The 20,276-nt window shown below is 43.7% G+C and overlaps 1 protein-coding gene across 1 annotated transcript in view; it reads left to right on the top strand.

Annotated features, from left to right (window-relative positions):
* Positions 1-20,276, top strand: part of usp43b (ubiquitin specific peptidase 43b) — a 68,957-nt gene that overhangs the window by 29,243 nt on the left and 19,438 nt on the right. Inside the window, exons 4-8 of the mRNA XM_084570314.1 lie at positions 7,171-7,263; positions 11,429-11,564; positions 11,822-11,966; positions 16,184-16,346; positions 19,683-19,794. Of these exons, the coding sequence (XP_084426440.1) occupies positions 7,171-7,263; positions 11,429-11,564; positions 11,822-11,966; positions 16,184-16,346; positions 19,683-19,794 (649 nt within the window). The remainder of the gene's footprint in view (positions 1-7,170; positions 7,264-11,428; positions 11,565-11,821; positions 11,967-16,183; positions 16,347-19,682; positions 19,795-20,276) is intronic.

Raw genomic sequence — 20,276 nt, 5'->3', positions numbered from 1 at the left:
GGTACCCTCAGCACAGAGCTACGCAGCCCTGGTATCCCGCCATTGGAAGGTGTACAGTCGTACAAGAGTAAAATCTCCACGTCAGGGTTCTGTGGCGCTGGTAGACTACTCCGATGCTCTGCTGGACTACCACTGGTACTCACAGGGGTCATCTGGAGTACGTGGGCCTGGCTCCGAGGGTCTCTCCCTGTGACCTGGAAGTCGAAACCCCCAACTCCCCACCAGGTTTTTCAGAACTGAAGAATCAGCTCAGATGAAATGTCTTCAAATGTCTTCAAGGAACTCATTTTGGATACGCCTTGACCTACATGACTGAGAACCTTCACAGAAAGAAAACCAGTTTTACTCTGCTACCAGATTCATACGGCCTTCCAGGAGTTCAGAGGTCTTCAGATTTCAGACACATTCTTATCTACTAAGTAATGAAAATCAACACATACCTCGTCACTACGCGCCATGCAAGTTTTGTCTACAGTACAACATCTCTGCAGTTCTGTTGTCAGATGTTCAAAATGTCAAGTTGGCCTGCAGCACAAAGGTCAGAGCTTAAATAGCTGCTGCAAACACATCTGCCTAAACACGGTCCAGTGGATAAATATAAGTGTAATGACCGGGCCACATTATCCAATCCACCTATAGGCGTATATGTTGTGGTGCTCACTGATAAGATTAGACCGTAATGGCTAAATACAGCGGATGTAATGAAGATGTCATTATTTCTTTTACAGAGAAGTCCTCGGAGACACAGGTGCCGAGCTGGAAGGACAATAAATCTTTGCACTCTCGCACAGTAATTACCAAGCAGACAAGAGCAGTAATTCTGAAAAGGCCTGATGAAAAACTGCCCTGGTTCACTAACCTCTGTGCCTCACTGGGAAGACAGAAATCCCTTTATACAAGCACTTATTTAGAGTGCTTACCTTTTGTGCTGAAATAATTAGGGTTGTTAGCTGTGCAAATGGTTAAGTATTTTTCTCTCTGTTATGTTCTGAATCACGGTATGAGTTTTTGCTGAATTACAGAAAAGCCTTAACCGCGCTGGATTTATCAAGATTCCTCATGCAGCTGGAAGTCCTCGTGATTCACGCCGGTCAGTCATCCAGGAGATAAAGAGACGGGTCATTTTCATAATCTACACATCTGACAGCTGTAGAGTTTAGCCATCCATCCATCCAAACATCCTACTATCCAACCACAAACCAATAATAAACGCACCGATCGTCAAGTTCTTAGACTCTTTGTTTAATTAACAGAACTTCCAAAGTGCAGTCCTTCCAAACTGAGGCGCTAGTACCTCCCTCCATCTGCTAATTCCTCGGAAAATTGGCAGCTCAGTGCGAGCGCCAGTAATACATCTGTCAGAGCGCATCTCTTAATTGCTACCCTCACTGTCAAATGTTTCAGCTGTGACACCTCGGGTGTGTCTGCACAGGAAGCAGCAGTCCCAGCAGCCTGGCAGGCAAAATTTTCTTGCCTCTCTCGAACGCCTTGTCCTAGCCAGAGAGAGTGGGCGAGATGATACAGGGAGAATATATATATATGTCTGGGTTGGCTTAGCACAAACTTTACAAAAGGGACTCTAGCATATGCAGCCGGTGTACAGTCTATTTTAGCCGTGCAGACTTCATGAATCACAAGGCTGAGGTTTCTAAATGGACATGAATACTCTATGAATGTATTCTCACTGCCGGGGTTAGACTTTAAACAAATACTTCTCGACTCCTGTCCCTCCGTTCTCCTCCGAACGGGTCCCGAGGCTCCAGCGCTGCCTGTGTAACACTTTGCAGCGCAGTGTCCGATGTAATCCTGCATCTAGGGTTGACAGACCGGAGAATTATCCCTGTAATAGCCTGGTTTGTCACTATGCAATCATCACGGCCATTATCCATGTTCAAACAAGTTAAATCACTGTCCCAGCTAGCCAAGCCAAGTTGTTCTCTGATGTTAATTTATGCTATGTGTCATCACATTCTGGAGGTGATCAAAAGACGTATCTTCGAGCTTCATTTTGCGTTGAATTTAGTGTCACTTGCGCCTATGTTTCTCCCACAATTCATTCATTGATTTGTAAAATCTAGCGCCCCTTCACTCCCTCTGATGAATTTTAAATTAGCTTAGAGGTGGCAGTGTTTCACTATACGTGGCCGACTCTCTGGAGCTGGGGATGGTGGAGGCTGCAGTGAAAATGTCTTGTCTGTCAAGCACTGCAGAGAGGCCGAGTGACGGGCAGCCGAGCGTTTCAGATTACAGACGTGGTGCATTTTCGGCGGGAGGGGAGCTCGTCTTACTCAGACGCCAGTTTTCTCTGAGAGACCCTTTTTGTCTCGTCTTCAAATCGGGAGTGTGTGACCTTTATTTTGATCAGGGGAAGGTTTGTTTTGAAATGTAAAAGCCCGGCACGGGATCCGTTCAATCTGCGTCTGCACTAGCAACAGATTTATTTTGGCTTGTCCATGCATACATACGTACACCGAACAGGAATAACATTATGACCACCTGACTAATATTGTGTAGGTCTCACTTGTGATGACTCATCAGAGAATGGACATGAGCCTTCTGAGGGTGTCCTGTAGTGTCTGGCAACAGAATGTTGTTAGTGGGGTCCTATTGAGGAGAGGGGCCTCTTTGAATCATCCCACAGATACTTGATCAGTTTGGGATATCCAAAAAAGGTTCAAAAAAGGCAACTGGACTTGTACAAATCTAGTTGCCTTTTTTGAACCTTTTTTGGACATGCAATGACTTGGATGACTGAGAACCTTCACAGACATCAGTTTGGGATCTAGTGAATTTGGAGGCTAGATCAACACCTCATGCTGTTCTTCATGATTTTTTTGAATTGTTCCCAAGGCGTTTTTGAGGATGGCCGCTGCCATCAAGGAGTGTCATTGCTATGGGGTGGGGGTGCCTGGTCTGGTCTAGGTGGGTGCTACATGTCTAAGTAACATCCACACCAATGAATGCCAGGTCCCAAAGTTTCCCAGCCGAACAGTGTATTGTCACAAGATGGTCAATGTTATTGACCTCTTCTGTCAGTGGTCATAATGTTATCACTGATCGGTGTGCATACGTCTGTCTGGTCCATTTTCCTGAATGCAATATCTCTGGAACTACCAGGCAAAATTTTATGAGATTTGGTACAAAATCCGTTAGACTCAAGGAAGTATGAATCCGAATTTGGTTAGGCTTGGGGTTAGGAAAATTTGTCAAATAACAAATTTTTCTCCATAACGCAACTCAACTCAACACCTTTTGGGAATTTCTACAAATTTGACAAAGACTCGAACTGAACAGTAAGTTCACTTGGTGGTGAAAGGTCAAAATTACATCTTCAGTGGAGGAGGTCTTGAGTGGGCATTGACTTGTATAACACGGGAATGGCTGTGGCTGACTGGTGCATCATCGCCAAACCTAGCTCAAATAGCGACAAGTGTTGGACGTTCGCTTATCGCTTAATATCACGGGTTTCTGTTTTCTGGCAAGGTGGTACCAGTGTATTTCTATTTATATCTCGTTATTTTGTGATTTCAGTCAGTGAATAATGAATGCACTCATTTTAACCTGCGACTTTTGTTGTCAGGTTCTTTGTAAGTGTTCCTCAGGAAGCTTTACCAGCGCGTTGTAAAATAAAAGCATCGGGCCCGTGGTCCCTTCAGCATGGCTACACCCCAGACGGCGGGATAGATACCTCTCAACCTTTGCACGCTTCCTCCATTAGAGCATCACCAGAATATCACCTCTTCCTTTTTGCCTCCTTTTCTCTTTTTAAGTGTTTTAGAGCAGCTCCGGGCGCATCTATGTTTTAGTGGAGGCTGAGTGTGATTTGTATGCATGGAGTGCAGTTGCCCGCACTGTTTCCTGGCGAGAATAAGACATCCGTAGGGCAGCCATTCTACTCTGCCAAGAGGGAGAGATCCACTAAGAGCCTGTGTCAGCTGGGTTTGCTTGAATAGGGCTTTATTCGCTCCCCCTTCTCCTCCCCCCACTGGGTCTGTCAGGTGCCTTTCTATAAGGAAAACACATTTGAGCAGTTCATCTGTGCCTTACTTTCCCATGGTAGGTTTGGAAAGAAACAAAAACAGAACTTGATCTTTGAAACGAGTTTATTTGCTTTATTTAAACCCAATTTAACTTGATGCCTTTTTATCAAGATGAAAACTGAAAAACTTCTTCTTTCTTCATGTGAGCTTCGGGTCTTAAACTCGGCGTACTTCATTGCTGCCGGGTAACGCTTCTCACGAGTTTATTAACAATTTATGTTCAAACTCAGTGTGTTTCATACTGTCACAAATCAAAAAAGAAAAAAGTTATTTCTGCTCACATACTTTCAGATTTATGTCCGCCGAGCTGATAATAAAAGAAATGAAAAGCTAAATCAGAGCAATGACATTAGCACTGTACCCTGGTGGTTTCTCTTCTTGATACGTCCTGTCCTGTTTCAATCCTCAGAGTAAAGCTAAATCACTGTTTATACCTGAACAGAAAACCCAGCGGCATGCTCCTGTTACACGTAGTCACACCTGCAAATCTTTGATAAAATGCACTCTCGGGAATATTTTAATTCCCGTTCTCACAAAATATATTCCAGCTGGTTTGGAAATTCAATATCCGAGTTTATGAGTTGGCTTCCCAAACTTCTGGCTTCAATTATGCGCCCAGGAAGCAAATTAAAGTGGTTATAGCATCTAGATACGCAGTCAGTGTAGATATGTCAAACCACTGATGTTCAGTTCAGAGCTTTAATTTGAGTTTTGTTGAGGATTTTCACTTACACATTGGAGGAAATAGGGCTCACAAGTATACAAGTCCAACTGTCTAAATGTTAAACTGAAATATATACATATACAATGCGGATTGAACGATTTTTGCACCTCTAGGAATTTTCTATATTTCTGCTTGAAAATGACTCAAAACATCAACAGATTTTATGAAAGTAGACAAAGAGAACCCAGTTAAAGAAATAAAACAGAAATATTTATCTTGTGCATTTAATAATTCCAAAAAACTTATAATTCGTACAAATTTGTGAGATGTAGAAGTAAGTGAACCCTTGTTTCCGGTATCTGCTGTGACCTCCTTGTGCGGCAATGAGCAACTGAACTTTTCCGGTAACTGCTGATCCGTCGTCTACAGACATCTAGGACCGAACCACTTCAGTTCTGAGATGTTGGTGGGAGTACACCATAAGTTTTCTACTGATGGTGGATTCATGAACATTAACATTAGTCAATGTGACAGAGGCCTACCCTGGGTTCCTTTGTGACCTCTCAGACTACTATGGAGTGATCTTTGTCGGTGGACCACTCCTGTGGAGAGTAACAGTCGTCTTAAATCTCCTCTATTTGTTCTCAATCTGTCTGATTGTGGATTTATGGGTTCCAAACTCTTTAGAGATGGTTTTGTGACCTTTTCCAGCCTGATGAGCAACGACAACAAGTCTTTTTCTGAGCTCCTCAGGAAGCTCCTTTGTCCGTGCCGTCACACACTTCAATAAACATGTGTTGTGAAGGTCAGACTGAGACAAACCCTTTATTTTTTACCTTCCTATTGTCCTCCTGGTCAAATTGAACTCATCTTGAATGTTTAAATATCACATCATTTGATATGTTGTCTACTGCCAATGGAGTTTGAAGAGTTTAGAGTCTAATATATAGTAATTAGTTGGTTTAAGATAATCTTACATGGAATTAGGTTTGAAATGAATTACATTTGCACCTCACTGATTTGTAATATTGGCTAATTTTTCTAAATATTTTTGTTTTTTGTTTCTGTGACTGGGTTCTCTTTGTCTACTTTCAGGACTTTCTTAGACTTTCTAAAACAATTAAAATGCACTTAAACAGTATCTACAGCCTATTAGATACGCCCCCCCCCCCCCAAAAAATACCAGATGAGGTCCATACACAACTTTTAAAGAAATATCTGAAGTCCTTCTGTTTCATTCTTAACGTTTTGACAAATTATCCGAGACAACAAATAGTGTTTTACTTACTATTTTAATTCGGTTGTGTTATGGAAAGCCGTATCCAGTAAACCCTACCCAGATTAGCTGAAAATACTGAAGAAAATATTTCATTTAGTGGCAGGACAGTTTAGTAGAATCACTTCCAGCAATCGGCCCATTAACTTCAGCGGGCTCTCTGACTCATTGTTCAGACAATTAGCTCACTGGAATAAGTTACGTCCTCCGATTGAGAGGGATTAAATGGAAGAAGCGTAATCATGAACAAAAGGGAGTCACAGTTGGGGGAAAAAAAATCACCACATTACGTAATTTCTGTGCACTTGATGCACAGAATGAGAATTTAAAATAGTTCCTCCCTGTTCTTAACGTAGGATCCTTTAATGGCATCACATGAGCGGTGAGAGTGACGCAACAAGATGGAAACCCCTTCTGCTGGTTTTATAGCACCGATCACCCCGGGGCTCTTACTACCTCTACCCCCGCCCCCACCCCCTCCATCCATCCCTCGTCTCTCTCATTCTCACCAGTTACATCACTCGTCTTTTCTTTTCTCACAATCAGATCAAGCCGTCTGAATGGTACACTGTGTTTGTCCTTTTTTTTTTTGTTTTTTTACCTCGCTCTTGTCTCCTGTCAGCCTTAATCAGGAAGACTTAAGGAGGACTAATTTGAAGGTCTGTGTCAAGCACAGACTGTATATAAATATGGACAATGCATCCCCACTTCCTCTCATTGGCCAAACTGACGCTGTTTTCCAGGGGATATGGGAGGCGCCATCTTGCTTGTATTACTGTTTTTATTTTTGTTTTTACAACTCTTACAGTCCTACGGGACCGCTTCACAGAGCGCTTGGCATGGCAATTTGCAGTGATCGTGATGTCACATCCTGTTTCTGCAGCATCAAATAACTAAAACGAAACTTAGTACAAAAATGGACACTTGAGTATGCACCGGTGTTATATTAACTACCTAAAATGACTGAAACCATCCTTGAAGAATAATTATTTGTCGTGTACTTTAGTGTTTTAATTTGACCCAAGTCCCGCCTACTGACATGGATGGGGTGGAGCTTATGACTTATACTGCAGCCAGCCACCAGGGGGTGCTCTACTTGCTTTGACTTCACTTTTGAGGAGCTGTTCCACCGTCCATCTATCATGTCTATGTTGTCAAGTGATGTGACTGTGCTCTTTTCTTCTTCTTAGATCTTCGCTGACATGCCCCCACTGCCTGAAACAGAGCAACACCTTCGACCCTTTCCTCTGCATCTCACTACCCATTCCTCTGCGGCAGACCAGGTAAGCACGACCGCTTATCTTCCGGCACAAACCTGTTCAAATAAATGATTTGCGTCTGTCCTAGAATTAAGGCCTTACTGGGTCCGTTCAGCTTCATATCATAAGTTGTGAAGCAAACAAGCGTCCTGGCCAAATCGCAAAATGTCAAATTATTTCTTTAGGCAGGAACAAACGAGTGAGAAAACAAACTGGTCAACACCCAGCTTTGTTCATGCTCCACGTACAGAAGGAACACAAGTCATTGTGGAGCTGAAAGGGGGCTGGTATCAAATAGGAAAAGGTGGTGGAAAAGCCTCCCAGCATCGTGGAACAATGTCTTATTCAACTTTACATCACAATAACCACTCAGCCTCCATGTCAGGTTAACAAGGGTTCAGCCTATCCAGGAAATCCTGACATTTTCAAAACAGGGAGACCCCGTTACTCCTTTAATTTTTATCAATCAGTGCCAGCGTTTGTTTGCTTTATTCCACTGGTCTTTCTTTAAACTACACCCACACAAATGTTCCACATGTAAACATCTGGCTTTTCAACAGAGATCCAGCTTTCACTTAATTACCCACAACACCCACACACTGGCAGACTTCGTTCCTGCCAATGTGTTGACAACAAATTATTTCATCTCCCACAACAGGGCTCTTCTAATGTGATGTCTTGTTAAAAGGTGAGAGTGTTAGAGAGGTGGACCAGCACCTAAAGAGAATAAGAGTTGGATGATCAGATTGATACAACTCTAAAGTGTTTGACTGATATAAAACTAGAGTCGGTAGCCAATTTTCTCTTATTAGATTCACCTGTGAGCAATAAAGGTGCTTGTTGGTGGATTTTGTTATTTTTGAAGTTAACTAGCTGGATTTCCCGGTTTCCAGCCTTGCACTAAGCTAAACACCAAGCAGCCACAACATTAAAACCACCCACCTACCACCAGAGCAGGCGCCCCAACCCCATAGCAATGACACTCCTTGATGGCAGCAGCCATCCCCTGCAGGATGCAGACTGACACAGGAACACACACAAAAACACTTTAGGAACAACAAAAAAAAAAACATGAAGAACAGCACAAGGTGTTGACCTGGCCTCCAAATTCACTAGATCCCAAACTGATCAAGTATCTGTGGGATGATCCACAGAGGCCCCTCCCCTCAACCCATAAGACCCAAAGGCCCCCCGCTAACAATATCCTGTTACCAGACACCACAGGACACCCTCAGAAGGCCCATGTCCATTCTCTGATGAGTCACAACTGTCTTGAAGGCACAAGGGAGACCTACACAATATTAGGCAGGTGGTCATTTTGTTGTCTCTGATAGGTGTGTCTGGAAACGTAGCCCTAGTCATGGCCAGACTTTTACTGTTCTTGGGTACTTCTGCTGTAAAGTTGGACATTTAAACATGGAAGTCTAAGGGGATTGACTCGCTTTTGGAGCCAGCCTCAATTGGCCATTAGAGGAACTGCAGTTTTTAGGCACTTCCACGCTAGCTTAATTTTTTCCAGGTTGGTGTCTCTTTTTTGTTCGTAATCCTTTGTTCTTTAGACTGTGGTGAGGCCAACCTTTTAAACGATAAACATTCGGCCTTCACATAGCCTCAACATCAGCGATGTGGTGTTGGAGGCAGGCAGACTGAGACAGAGGGCAACATGGACGCCTATGGGGATCTGCAAATTGGCCTTAAACTGGACACATAACGTAAGGGTTCTGTTCTTCTCAGATCTGTCATGCTTCATCTTATCTTTCTTCAAGAAAGCCGAAATACGCATTGCCCAAACCTATTGCATAAACATAAAACTAAGTATCTGACTGGCAGATCTTTTAAGGCAGGTGTTTTTTCTTGCTAGTTATTTCCTTCCTGTTAGTATTTAGTCTTTGAAACGGTTCGTAAAAGTTCAGCCAACGTCGCCGCTAATTGGGAAAATTGTTCTTAAGCGCTTCATCCTCAAAGGTGCGCCAGATTGCGTGTGCACATTTGCCGTTCTTTCATTTTAGTCCGTTGCAGAGGGAAAAAAAAGTCTTCTGAGGGGATAAACTCTGGAGAAAACAGATGGATTGTTCGTTTTTTTTTTTAGGTATATTTCCCCGTGTGAAGAGTTGAGCTCACTCACACCCAGATCATCATGTCTTTGAGCCATAAACACACACTGTTTGTTACCAAACCAGCATTTGCGGTGCTTGGCAATCCAAACACTGGACCCTTGGCAATCATGCACTCTTTTCCTTTTAGATGATTTTGTTTGCACTATACATAGAGTCATGGGAAAAAAAAGCACATCCGATGGCAATTATTGACTTTTTCAGCGTTGAACAAGCCAGCACTTGATAAAACACTTGATAATAGTGATTAGTATAACTCAGAGAACACATTACACAGGAAGTCCACATTTGTTTCTTTCATAATTCTTTCATAATTTAAACCAGTAAACAAACAAACGGTTCTAATGGGAAATGGAAGGACACTCCTGCATTTATCACATCTTCAAATGGTTAAAGTTTTAGATTAAGGCCATGACACATAAAAGCAATACTGACGAACTTCCGGCAGCAAAGGCCGAGTGTGACATTGCTCAACGTTGCCCGTTTCTCGACCAAAAAGCTGCACATGAACACACCAAAAAGGCCACATGCGTGTCAGTAAATAACTCTTCTTACCAGCAGGTGGCAGTAGTCTGTATTCGTCGTTCTAAAGGGGAAACCGAAAGAGCTATTATTAGATGGTAGACCGGGAAGCTAGGAAGTTCTTCTATAACTTCTCAGCATAAATTATCATGTTATTGTGAAAATATTGAAGTATTTCAATGCAGGACACAAACCTCAAAAACTAGGACCCCACCAAAAGCCAGACACCGTCCAATGTCTGGCTCACAGGCTTTAGGTGCCAATGATTATAACTTCCTTTCGTAGTGACTGGTGCAAACTTCTTGTTTGAAATTTCCGGCATCTAGGGTCTTCTATCCTAAAATATCTGCTGGAACTTTTTTGCTTATTTTGACTCTAAAAAGGTCAGAAAATGATTTTTCCCATTTCTTTTCCAGAATTGCTTTCAATATCTGGCTGTTATGTCCAATTTACTGCACGTTGTAAGAGTGTCATAATCCAAAGTGCGCTTGCGCAAACGTGCCATCTGCAACACATTTGGTGTTAAAGGGTTAAGGCCATGGCACACAAAACCAACATCAAAGAACTACCGGCAACAAAGAAAGCCAGAAAGTTCTTCTATAACTTCTCAGCATAAACGATCAGGTTGTTGTGAAAATATTCAATGCACGACACTCCACAAAAACTAGGACCCCACCAAGAGCCAGAGACTGTCCAACGGCTGACTGTCGGCTTGGTAGTTCTGTCAGCTTTAGGCGCCATCCGTCCATTGTCTTCCGCTTATCCGAGGTCAAGCCTCTGTAGCAACATGCTAAGCCAGGACCTCCAGATGCCCCTATACCCAGCAAAACACATTCCAGCTCTTCCTGGGGGATCCCGAGGTGTTCCCAGGCCAGACGGGATACATAATCCCTCCAGTCAGTTCTGGGTATACCCTGAGGTCTCTTCCAGGCAGGCCATGCCTGGTAAACCTTCAAAGGGAGGTGCTCAGGAGTCATCTAAAAAAGTAGTAGAAGAAGAAGAAGACATTTTGACACTATGGGGACATGGTTTTGGTTTATGACAGATAACTCCCGAAGATCAGGCTTGTCTGAAGTCCGCTGATCTATCCGATCCTTTTAAAAATGCCTGGATCAGCCCCGATACCGACCCAGGACATCCCGAGTATTTAAACTTCTGTAATTTCTCTTGGCTCTTTCTATGATATTTCTATGCGACTAGCGACAGACTGCAGTCTGAAGACTCCCACAGGTACCTGACAGAGTTCCTCTACCTCCTCTTATCTAGAGAAGCCATTATGTCCCAGCACCCTGCTCATGTCGGTGCTGCCTCTGGAGAGGTCAGAGCCGAGCGCTCCCCCGTTTTTAAAAATGCAACAGGGATTCCATTATTTCACACGCATAAAACCAAGTCCTAATGATCCATTATTAATGTTAAAATCTGCTGGTTTATTCATGAAGGTCTTCTTTTGTCCCGTCTCGGCCGTAGAAGAGGCTGCGGCAGTAGAAATGGCACAGAAGTCAAAATGGAAATGTCTCCCGCCGTGCCTGATTGCTTGTCTTTGTCCCCGGCAGACCGCTCTGTGTGATTCTGGTGTTCAGCACCAAAGGTCAGAGGTACCTGCGGGTCGGCCTGGCCGTGCCTCTGTTTGGGTCTGTGGCCTGCCTCAGGAGGATGGTGGCCGACGAGGGGAAAATCTCCCCAGACCAGGTAACGTAAAGCAGGAATAAATACTCAGAGGAACACTTCTTGAACCGTAAACACAGCTTCCACATACACAATAGAGGCTTATTCTTTCCTTTCTTTGCATGCCTTGGATTTAGTCTTGGCACATTTTCCATTCAGCTTGATCTGAGATTAGGGGGAATGAAAGTGCAAAGGTGGAGTCAAGGTTCACCCGTTGCATTATAGGATTTACTACGGCACCGCTTTAGGGAACTAACTGGTGTTTGTGTGTCTGTCTCCAGGTGATCCTGACAGAAGTTTACTCCTCAGGCTTCCAGCGCTCCTTCTTTGATGAGGACGATCTAACTAGCATATCTGAGAATGACGTAATCTACGCCTTCCAGGCTCCGCCGCTCTACATCAGAGGAGGCTCTGCACGGATCTCAGGTAGCCGCGAGACCACAGATGGAAACTGCCGTCGGTTTTCATCTTCATTTGCTATTTTGAGTCACACGTTGTCTTTGAGAATTAGCTGAATGTATTTGCCGGCTTTTTAATGTTGGCGTGCTTGCAGAGGATCTGTGAGCAAACAAACCAATTTTTGTTCTTTTACTTTGGTTAACGAAACCTTCGGGGAATGCCCCTTTCTGAAGGGGGCCCTTAGGGATCACATTAATCAGTACATAGCTTCATAAAGAGCTCAGTGAATTACACCCTTTCTCTGATTTATGGTTTGATTTCATGTGCTTCTCAGGTAGCGGTGTAAAATATAAAATGTGTGATCAGAACCACTTCAGTGCCCCTTTGTTTCTTTGTGTTCTGTTCTGTCGTTCTCCTTCACGGGTTTGTACGTCCCGGGACTGATGAAAAATGTGACTTCTACTGTTTTAATTTAAAGTTATTGGTCAACAACCGCACAGACTTCCACCCACATGACAGTCTCTGTGGTGCTACCACCGACCGAATGCCGCCTTACTCTCATCTCGGCCCTTATCGTTTTTCTGTGTGCAGGAGATTGGCCTGTCAGTCATTGTGACATGTTTGCCTCATGAGAATACATGGAAGATGTGATCATCTTGTAAGGAAGTTGCACGATAGCATGTTTGCAACTTGCACAATGTCTTCTTGTCAGCTTTGCTAACATGAAGTAGCATGTTAGCAAAGCTGCAGCAGCTTTGTACTTCTGTATGTGTGTACACCGATCAGGCACAACATTAAAACCACTGGCAGGAGAAGTAAATAACATTGACCATCTTGTGACAATTCAGTGTTCTGCTGGGAAACTTTTGGACCTGGCATTCATTGGTGTGGATGTTACTTAGACATGTAGCACCCACCTAGACCAGACCAGGCACCCCCACCCCATAGCAATCACACTCCTTGATGACAGCAGCCATCCCCAGCAGGATGCAGCCACAAAAATACTTTAGGAACAACTCGAAAAAACATGAAGAACAGCACAAGGTGTTGACCTGGCCTCCAAATTCACTAGATCCCAAACTGATCAAGTATCTGTGGCCCCTCCCCTCAACCCATAGGACTCAAAGGCCCCTACTAACAACATCCTGTTGCCAGACACCACAGGACACCCTCAGAAGACCCACGTCCATTCTCTGATGACTCGCAACAGTTTTGGAGGCAACAAGGGAGACCTACACAATATTAGGAATATTAATGTTATGCCTGATTGGTATATATCTCTGTAGGGATCCTTTCCATGATGTTGTCAGTCCTTTATAGCAGCAACCACACAATTACATTTCAGCTGTTTTGCACTTTCACGCATTACTTAATCATTTATAGTCAGATACATGGGGAAATAAATCCTGAGTTAAAATAAATCCCAGAATTATCCGAGGACTGTGTGACCTTTGCACTCTTCAACTTCTCTGCGGAAGATTTAAACTTAATCTTTCCAGCGCTGCAGATTCTTCTGCACGCTCAAGTCGTCGCTCCTGCCTTTTTCCTTACACTTCTGTCTCACGTGACCGTGTTTTATAAAAGCCATACTGATTGGCCGCTACTTTTGTCATAACTCCCTTAGTGTGGTATTTTCTTCATGCTTTTATTCTTGCATTTGCATCCTAGTCTTTCATGTGCTAACAATGTGACAATCATGTTAACTGTGTTCACAGCAGAGAGAGAGAGAGAAACATTCCTTCCTTGTTTGGGTTTCATTAATAAGCACAATATCATTGTCAGGAAGATCCGTGCCAAGGGTGAGGCTTGAATGAGGGATCACCTGCCAAAGAATATATCTTGAAACGGATACTTGGCTTTCACGCTTAAAAATCCATTTCACATGCTCTTATCTCTGTTACAGACAGGGAACAGTATCTGCCTTCTTTTCATTTGTTGCCAGTTTTCAGCACAATGAGATTGTCCCTGATAATGTAGTTTTGTTTCTTTTTTAGGGACTATTAATTGTTTGCCGTGCTCAGTGTTTTGGCCATTTTTCTGTTTAAAAATCATATAAGTACTTTACTTTAAAAAAAAAAAAAAAAAAGACCCTAGACTACAAAGACCCTAACGCCTTAGCCTGACGTTCACCTCCCCAGAAACGTAACTACATGTTGCGGCGACGCAGACCACAAGAGCTGTGATTGGTCCACTTGGTAGTAGCGTGTTTCAGCTTTAGTATTTCCGGCTGCTTCTCCAATTCCACAATTTTCAGAATGATTGTTTTGGATCAATAAAGATCCAAAACACATTGAGGAAAAGTTAATTGAGGAGGTTCGGAGATACAAACATTTGTACGACTCGTCTTCAGTGAAACTCGGAAGTTTGAAAGTTTAATTCGCCATTGTTGAAAGTGAAGCAGGAAGTAGAATCATAAATTAACCTGACTGACAAAAAAGACACAGCGGCGGCTAGCGTTTGGGTGGCGTTTTTACGGATTGAGGAGCGCACAAGTGTAAATGGCCCGCACCGACGCAGGCTACTCCGTCGATGTCCGGCATAGGTATAAACCACACTTGAGGCTTCACAGGGTTAAGAGAATTTCTTCAAATTTGGTACAAACGTTGATTAGGACTCAGAGAGTGACTGATTAAAATTAGAAGGTCATAGGTCACAGTGGCCTTCTGTGCGACCCATTCTCGTGACCATGAATAATCAAAATGGAGGAAATTTCTTCAAATTTGGCTCAAACTTTCAAGGATGAAGTGATTACAGTTGGGGGTGAAACATCACCGTGACCTCCTGTTCCTCTTTTGGTCCACAGGCTCATTGTTTTTGTCCGTTTTTCCAACAAATTATATACATTAAGTCCCTCAAAGTCATCTCCACACACATCATAAATTGTAACTTAGCTGACGGGCGGAGGTGTACAACCTTGAGGAAATAATTCCTGTCCCGTGGTGGGAATACACCCATTGTGTTAAAAACACACACACAAGCAAATACACACATCTCATCCCCGGACTGTTATTTATCACGGAAACAGGGAAAGCAGTGGCAGGAGCCTTGAGAAATATGTCTAGAGACAGTTGAGATGACTGTCACTTGAAAGCTACCCGCAAAAGAAAAAGAAAAAATACTTTGATTTAATGAGCAGTGAGAGGTCGGCCTCCACTCAATCATCCCTGTTTAAATCTTAGCGGGACGGGGTTTCATTTTGCCGCCGTTTCATAAACATGTTTCACGGGGAATTTAGAAAAAGAAGCTTTCCGCCCATAAATCATCCCCACGATTGTCAGAGGTCGGCGCTCATGTAAATTAATGCGCATGATTGAGCAAGTTTTATCACTCTCTTGATTAGAGTGACATTAATAAATTGAAAAGGCTGCTCTCGCTCTCAGGGTCAAGACACTGCAATCAGAGGTTTAATGTCGAAGCTTTGGGGAGTTTACATGTAGACTGTGATTAGTTTTGAATAGGTCTTGCCCTTCGTGCAGCACCCGGCTTAACGCCTTTCACTCCCCAATTATTAGCGGAATAGGAGGAGGAGCAGGAAGAGGCTTGCTGCCGCTCCCAGCAATGGCAATGGCATTTGCTTTTGTCAGTGATGAATCATACCTCAGGTGTAAGCATCGGTGTCGGGGAAGGCAGAGCCACCGTGGTCAATCAATACCCTCCCATCTGAGTCCGCGAGTCTAATTTACCCCGTGATTTATCACCGACGGACTCCTGAAGGTCCGCCCTGAGCCCAGAGGCTGCCGGCTGACGCCGCATCTCGCCGGGGGATCTTATAATCTCGGCTTTTTCGCTCAGTCAGTCGCACTCCTCCGTGACGATGGCGGCGCGAGGGGAGCGAGAGAGAAGTGTCGCCACTGCTGGCACCCCACCAGGACATGATGTGAAGCAGAAGCTGCATCAGATAATGCCTCCTGCTGAGAGTGCAGGCAGCCATTGGTCCGTCTGTTCTCCCCTCTGAATCACCGTTCCCCAAATAGAAAGCTAATGCCACTTTGTACATCACAATTCCGCTCCTCACGCCTTGTTGGAGGTGTTAAGTTTAACGATTACAATTCCAGTGCAAGAAATCGGGTTCACCTTCCTTTCCAGAGTTGTTTAAAATAAGATGCCTGTTGGAAAAATGTAAAACGTGATCAGCTAGGCTTGTCAAGATTGTGTCTCAAAGGCATTTTCAGTGTTCAGTCCTCTCCTTTTTGTTTAACTCATTCTAGTATCTCATGCAGACTTTCTCCTCCATCCTCTTCCAGGGTACCACCACAGCCTGCCGTCCTCTCCGTACTCCACCGGTCCTGAGGGTCAAAGGTTACCCTCATCTGGGACCTTATCGTCAGAGTTCCTCAACCAGGGCTTCCCTGTCAAGATCCTGCTGCTGGTGTGCAACGCTGCAGGGGCAGGCCAACAGGCTGTCAGGTAATTATTTGATTCGCTGAACCCTTTCTTTACACAGCAACATTCAGTGATAACTAAGAGATAGGAACTAGGCACAGCAGACCTGTCAAGCTTTAGCTTTTAAGCAGTGAGCCTAAATCTCTGGATGTGAAGATGCAGAATCTGTTTACTTCCACTCCAGTGGGAAATTAATGTGGTCAATCAAATTGGTTGGATGGACTTTGGCAGCGACATAGTCATACGTGGTATCTGAGCTCAACAGAATGGCTCTGATTGGTTGTAGGACTATCCAGTCATATACAGAGGTATTTTTTTCTCTGTATTGGTTGAAAGCATAGACTGTATATAAATATGGACAATGCGCCCCCCTTCCTTGCATTGGCCAAACTGACGCTACTTTACCGTGGATGCAGGCGGCGCCATCTTGCGATTTTGGAGCCAGAGTCTGAGCAGTACAGTCCAAGAGTAGAGGCACGCGGAGCCGCGATACCAATGCCCCGCCCACACTTTCTCCAGACTTGCTCACGTTTTTGTTTAATTAATGCTACGCTCTGCTTTACCTCCACCAGTTACAAGGAATTTTGTTATACATTGTACTTATTTTTAAATTTTTATTTTTTTTTTACAACTCTCACGGTCCTACGGGATGCTAACTTTCTAAAATGACAGAAACCATCCTTGAAAACAATTATTTTAGTGTTTGGCCCAAGTCCCATTCACTAACATGGAAGGGGTGGAGCTTATGAACTATACTGCAGCCAGCCACCAGGGGGAGCTCTACTTGCTTTGGCTTCACTTTTGAGGGCCATTTTCCATCTTTCTGTCCATCTTTATACAGTCTACACGTCTCATAATAAAATCCAGATTGAGTCTGGTAAAGGCCGGAGGCAAGTGACTGTGTGTTTGTTTACCTGGCTTCATGTGTGAGCAGAGGTGATTCCAGCTTCTATTTGGGGCCCTAGGCAAAAGAAAGAAAGTGTTGTCCAAATTAGCTTTTTTCCCCCCTTAGGGTCCTATTAAAGGACAAAGTAAAACTGGTAATAGTGTTTTAGTGTTTTATTAATTAGGTGAACATACGCTACCTTCAAATGTGGTCGCATTTATTGTGATTTTGAGTAAAGGCCACTCTTACAACCTTAATGAACCGCTGCTAGTTTGCTGCAACGACCCACTGGGCTCCTCACCGGAATTAATCTCGGAGGCGACCATGTTGTTATCGTCATGTGACTAGCCGACTAGTCTGTACAACCCCTATTGTGCACTATATTGTATGTTTTAAATTTTTATGCATTGGTTGTATATTTTACAGACCTCTAGCGACGCTCATGGCCGGTGTTATAAATAAAAACGTTTGCCATAATTGCGAATATTTGGAGCCCGCCCACATGACTCACGTCAAGGTCGCGTTGGCGCCGCGTTACAGAAAAGCCTTTTAAACTCGGTGGGGAGAGTTTCAAATCAAATCCACGGAGGACTCTTGACATCTGGCACGATGCACAGATCCATCCCGTCTCGTCCTCTCCGGAGAGATCAATAGAGGCTGTGAGAACGTCCGATCCCATCCACGAAGGGTCGGTTTCTCCTTCAAACGCCTCTCCGCCGCGGCCCAAACCACCCACCTGTCCCGCTCCCGTCAGACGACAGCTGGAGGACTGGGCCGTGCCAAGAGGATGACATTGGAGTCGCATGCTTGTTTTTCACTTTCAGTTCTGTGCAGAATAACATCACATCGAAAGCCAGCGTTAAAACTCTCTTTTTTTGCATCACTTCTCTTTAATTTGATTTTATGATATTGCTCTTACACCTCGATGCTCATTCTTATGCCTGGAGGCAGGTGAGGACATGAATGTTGCGCTGCATAGTCCCTGACATTTCTTTGTAGAAGGGTATTGATTTGAAATGTGTTTGCAGTTTGCATTTAAATCAAGGATATTGTGAAGTTTATTTTTAGGTCATTTTCTCTCCAATTTTCTTTTCCATTGCACCTTCCCCCGCTGTAGTGTTTGCATTTGACGCCCCACAGCTTACAGTAAATCTTAATGGTTAGCTTCCAGTCTGTGGAAAGTGTGGTTTATAATATATCGGAGTATAAAAGAGTCTGAGTATCTGCAAGAATCCTGCAGCATCTGCACCGTATCGTGTTCTTACACCTTGATGCTCATTCGAATGTCTGGAGGCTGGTAAATAAATAAATGTTGCACTGCACAGTCCACAAGTTTAAGTTCATTTTTAGTTTAATTTCCAATTTTCTTCTGCATTGCACCTTCCCCTGTCGCAGTCTTTGCATTTGTCACCCCATGGCTTACAGTAAATCTTAATAGTGAGGTTCTTGAATAGAAGATCCGGCCTACAATAGTCCGATTAATAATGGAGTATAAATATCTACAAGAATCCTGCAGCTTCTCCTCCACGTCATGTTCTTACACCTTGATGCTCATTCAAATGTCTGGAGGCAGGTAAATAAATAAATGTTGCACTGCACTGGTCCACAAAGTTTCTTTGTCGAGGGGTATTTATTTGACATGCGTTCGCAGTTTCCAGTTCAATCATTTAAATTCAGCTTAAGTTGAACTAAATTTAAAGTTTTTTTCTCTCCAGTTATTTCGCATTGCACCTTCCCCCGTCGCAGTCTTTGCATTTGTCGCCCTGCAGCTTACAGTAAATCTTAATGGTTAGGTTCTTGAATAGAAGATCCGGCCTACAGTAGTGTTAATAATGGAGTATGAAAGAGTTTCTGCAAGGCTCCTTACACCTTGATGTTTGTGTTCACAGTTTCCAGTTCAATCAAGGGTCATTTAATATTCATTTTTAGGTCATTTTCTCAGGCACGTAAAAAATTAAATGTTAAAGTTAAGGTCATTTTCTCTCAAGTTTTTATGCATTGCGCCTTCCCATGTGGCAGTGTTTTCATTTAACACCCCACAGCGTACAGTAAAACGAACTAGTTAGGCTCTTGAACAGAGGATCCAGCCTTCAATAGTCTTTGGAAAATGAGGAGACTCTGCAAGAATCTAAAGCAAAGCTCATGTTTCTTTTATTATCCTTCTACTGCGGCTTTCATGCTTCTCTATTTGTGTCTCCTTGTGGACATGCATGCTCACGTGGTCCCATAATAATAAATCTCAAGCGTACAATGGAGGACTGCCCTCAGTTAATTGGACATTATATCATAATTAAGTGATCTATCGTTTCACTTATTGTCTCCATCTGTCCTTCCATACATTACGTCGTTATAGGAGTTCTGCACTATTGCTGATTATAATAATTCACATTGCAGTAGGATGAGGAGACGGGAAGGTTAGTCGGGGCAGTTGAAGTGCTTTAAACTTTTCACCTTTTTGCCTAATTTCCCTTAAGGTTCGGACCTCCGTTTCTAATGAGGGAGGACCGGTCTATCTCCTGGGACCAGCTGCAGCAGAGCATCCTCAGCAAGCTTTACTACCTGATGATCAATGGAGCGCCGTCACAGGTAACGGACACCTGCTAATAAAAACAATAAACTGTGATGGTGAAAACTAAGAAGTTCTATTCCTTTTGTCAAGTGGGAAAACATAACAAAGCAATGATGACACAGAAGAAGTAAAAGCGTGTGGGCGGGTGTGTTTTTGAGCACCGGCAGGAGAGCGGACGTGGGTCCCCCCTCCTGCCGTGCCGGCTGGCGCACCTGTTCCAAGTCAGGTTTATTGGCCCGAGACCGAGCAAAGCACGCCCACGCAATGACGGTGGGTTTTTTAGGAGAACTCGAAGGACAAACTGCAGACAAAGAGAGGAGCCGGTGTCCTCTCACTGCACCCAAAACCGTGACGGGATAGATTGTGGACAAAGCAGCTTCTTCTTTTGGAGAGGCGTTGTCGTGTTTGAGTGGTGAGAGTAAATGTTGGACTTTCTTAGAAGCTATCCAAAAAGCGTTTAAAAAGAAAAAAAGGCAGTTGGACCTGTAGAGTTTTTTGA

Source organism: Chelon labrosus, assembly GCF_963514085.1.
Source record: "Chelon labrosus genome assembly, chromosome: 21".
NCBI classification, from domain to species: domain Eukaryota; kingdom Metazoa; phylum Chordata; class Actinopteri; order Mugiliformes; family Mugilidae; genus Chelon; species Chelon labrosus.
The sequence above is the reverse complement of the archived record's forward strand: the minus strand, read 5'-3'. Positions and strand labels throughout refer to the sequence as shown.